This window comes from Austrofundulus limnaeus, unplaced genomic scaffold, assembly GCF_001266775.1.
Source record: "Austrofundulus limnaeus strain Quisiro unplaced genomic scaffold, Austrofundulus_limnaeus-1.0 Scaffold686, whole genome shotgun sequence".
NCBI lineage: Eukaryota > Metazoa > Chordata > Actinopteri > Cyprinodontiformes > Rivulidae > Austrofundulus > Austrofundulus limnaeus.
The window spans coordinates 149,529-150,834 of NW_013953088.1; the positions used below are offsets into that span (position 1 = coordinate 149,529).

Genomic DNA, 1,306 nt, shown 5'->3' on the forward strand with positions numbered 1-1,306 from the left:
GTTGAATCTGACGTGACATGTTCGTATGAACCCTTCATTCAAACAAAAGTAAGAGAAATTTAGGATCAGAATACGAACATGTTCTTGCATGAGGCCCATTGTTCTAACAAACATCAGTGACAAGAAGGTGAGCATTTACAGAGTGACAAATACCGATATCTCTTGAGAAAAACCCCTTTGAAGATGGCGTCCATCATGCTCTCCATTTCTGCTCGCTTTTCCTGCAACTTTTAAAGTCAGTTTTAAAAGAAAGCCTCACTCACACAGAAAACACACACGTGATCCACCACATCTTAAAGTYCCAGGTGATATTAGACTCTTACGTCGGTGAGCTTCTTCTGAATTCTCTCCAGCTGCTGGGAGCTCTTCAGTCTGGAGCTCTTGGTCCTCTGCACCTCGTACAGTTTCTGACTGTTTTCAACGCCAGCACTCAGGCTCAGAGCCACGGCCACCAGAGAGCTCAGCATCTTCACCGCTGAAACGGTCAGGAGAAAATATTAGTTTTGCGCCGCACACATGCGACACGCGCGCTCGCGTCGTTCTCCTACCTGCCAGCGTGCAGGTGTGACGGAAAGCTCGCACGTACGAGTCCGACAGCTCGGCGAGCAGCGAGATGAGGCTGCTCATCAGGTAGCCGTCGAAGAGGACGCTGCGCTGACACTGAGCCACCAGCACCGACACGAAGTCGCAGAGCTCCGAGTGAAACCAGCGGGCGGGTGGTCCGGACTGCACGAGGGGATACTCTGCGCTGTCCTGCAGGGGAGAGGGAGACGTGCAGTGAGATCTGAAAACACCAGCAGAGTTTACTCCTGATGGTGTGATGGAGTATGCAGAGTACAACTACACATCTACTTTGATAAACAGCGTGTTTGAGTCATCAGCAACCTGTTTAGATGAGAGTTTTTCTGCCGAATCCAAACACAAATTTAGATTCAATTCAAAAAAATGTTTTCATTTCACTAAAAAATAACTATATACAATAAAAAGCAAAAAAAATACCCAAATAAAAAAAACATCAACATAAAATGAAAGGTAGCAGAAGAATAAATCTTATAATATCTGCCCCTTTTATACCCAGAATATATTCAAACTAGGGCTGTGAAATTAATCAAGTTAACTCATATTGATTAATTTTAGTGCTGGGCAGAAATTAAAAAATTTAATCCCAATTAATCTAACTTTTTTCTTTTTTTTTTAACAAACAATCACTTCACTATGGCTGAATATTTAGGTTTGTATATTACAATGCACTCAGTGCCTGTCAGGTCATGTTTGTAAATGAGAAGTGGTTCTCAAACAGTTTACC

The 1,306-nt window shown here is 43.2% G+C and overlaps 1 protein-coding gene across 1 annotated transcript in view; it reads right to left on the reverse strand.

Annotated features, from left to right (window-relative positions):
- Positions 1-1,306, reverse strand: part of si:ch211-269e2.1 (cohesin subunit SA-2) — a 51,096-nt gene that overhangs the window by 39,626 nt on the left and 10,164 nt on the right. The window contains exons 8-10 of the mRNA XM_014027810.1: positions 549-753; positions 324-475; positions 154-227 (exon numbers count right to left, since the gene is read on the reverse strand). Of these exons, the coding sequence (XP_013883264.1) occupies positions 154-227; positions 324-475; positions 549-753 (431 nt within the window). The remainder of the gene's footprint in view (positions 1-153; positions 228-323; positions 476-548; positions 754-1,306) is intronic.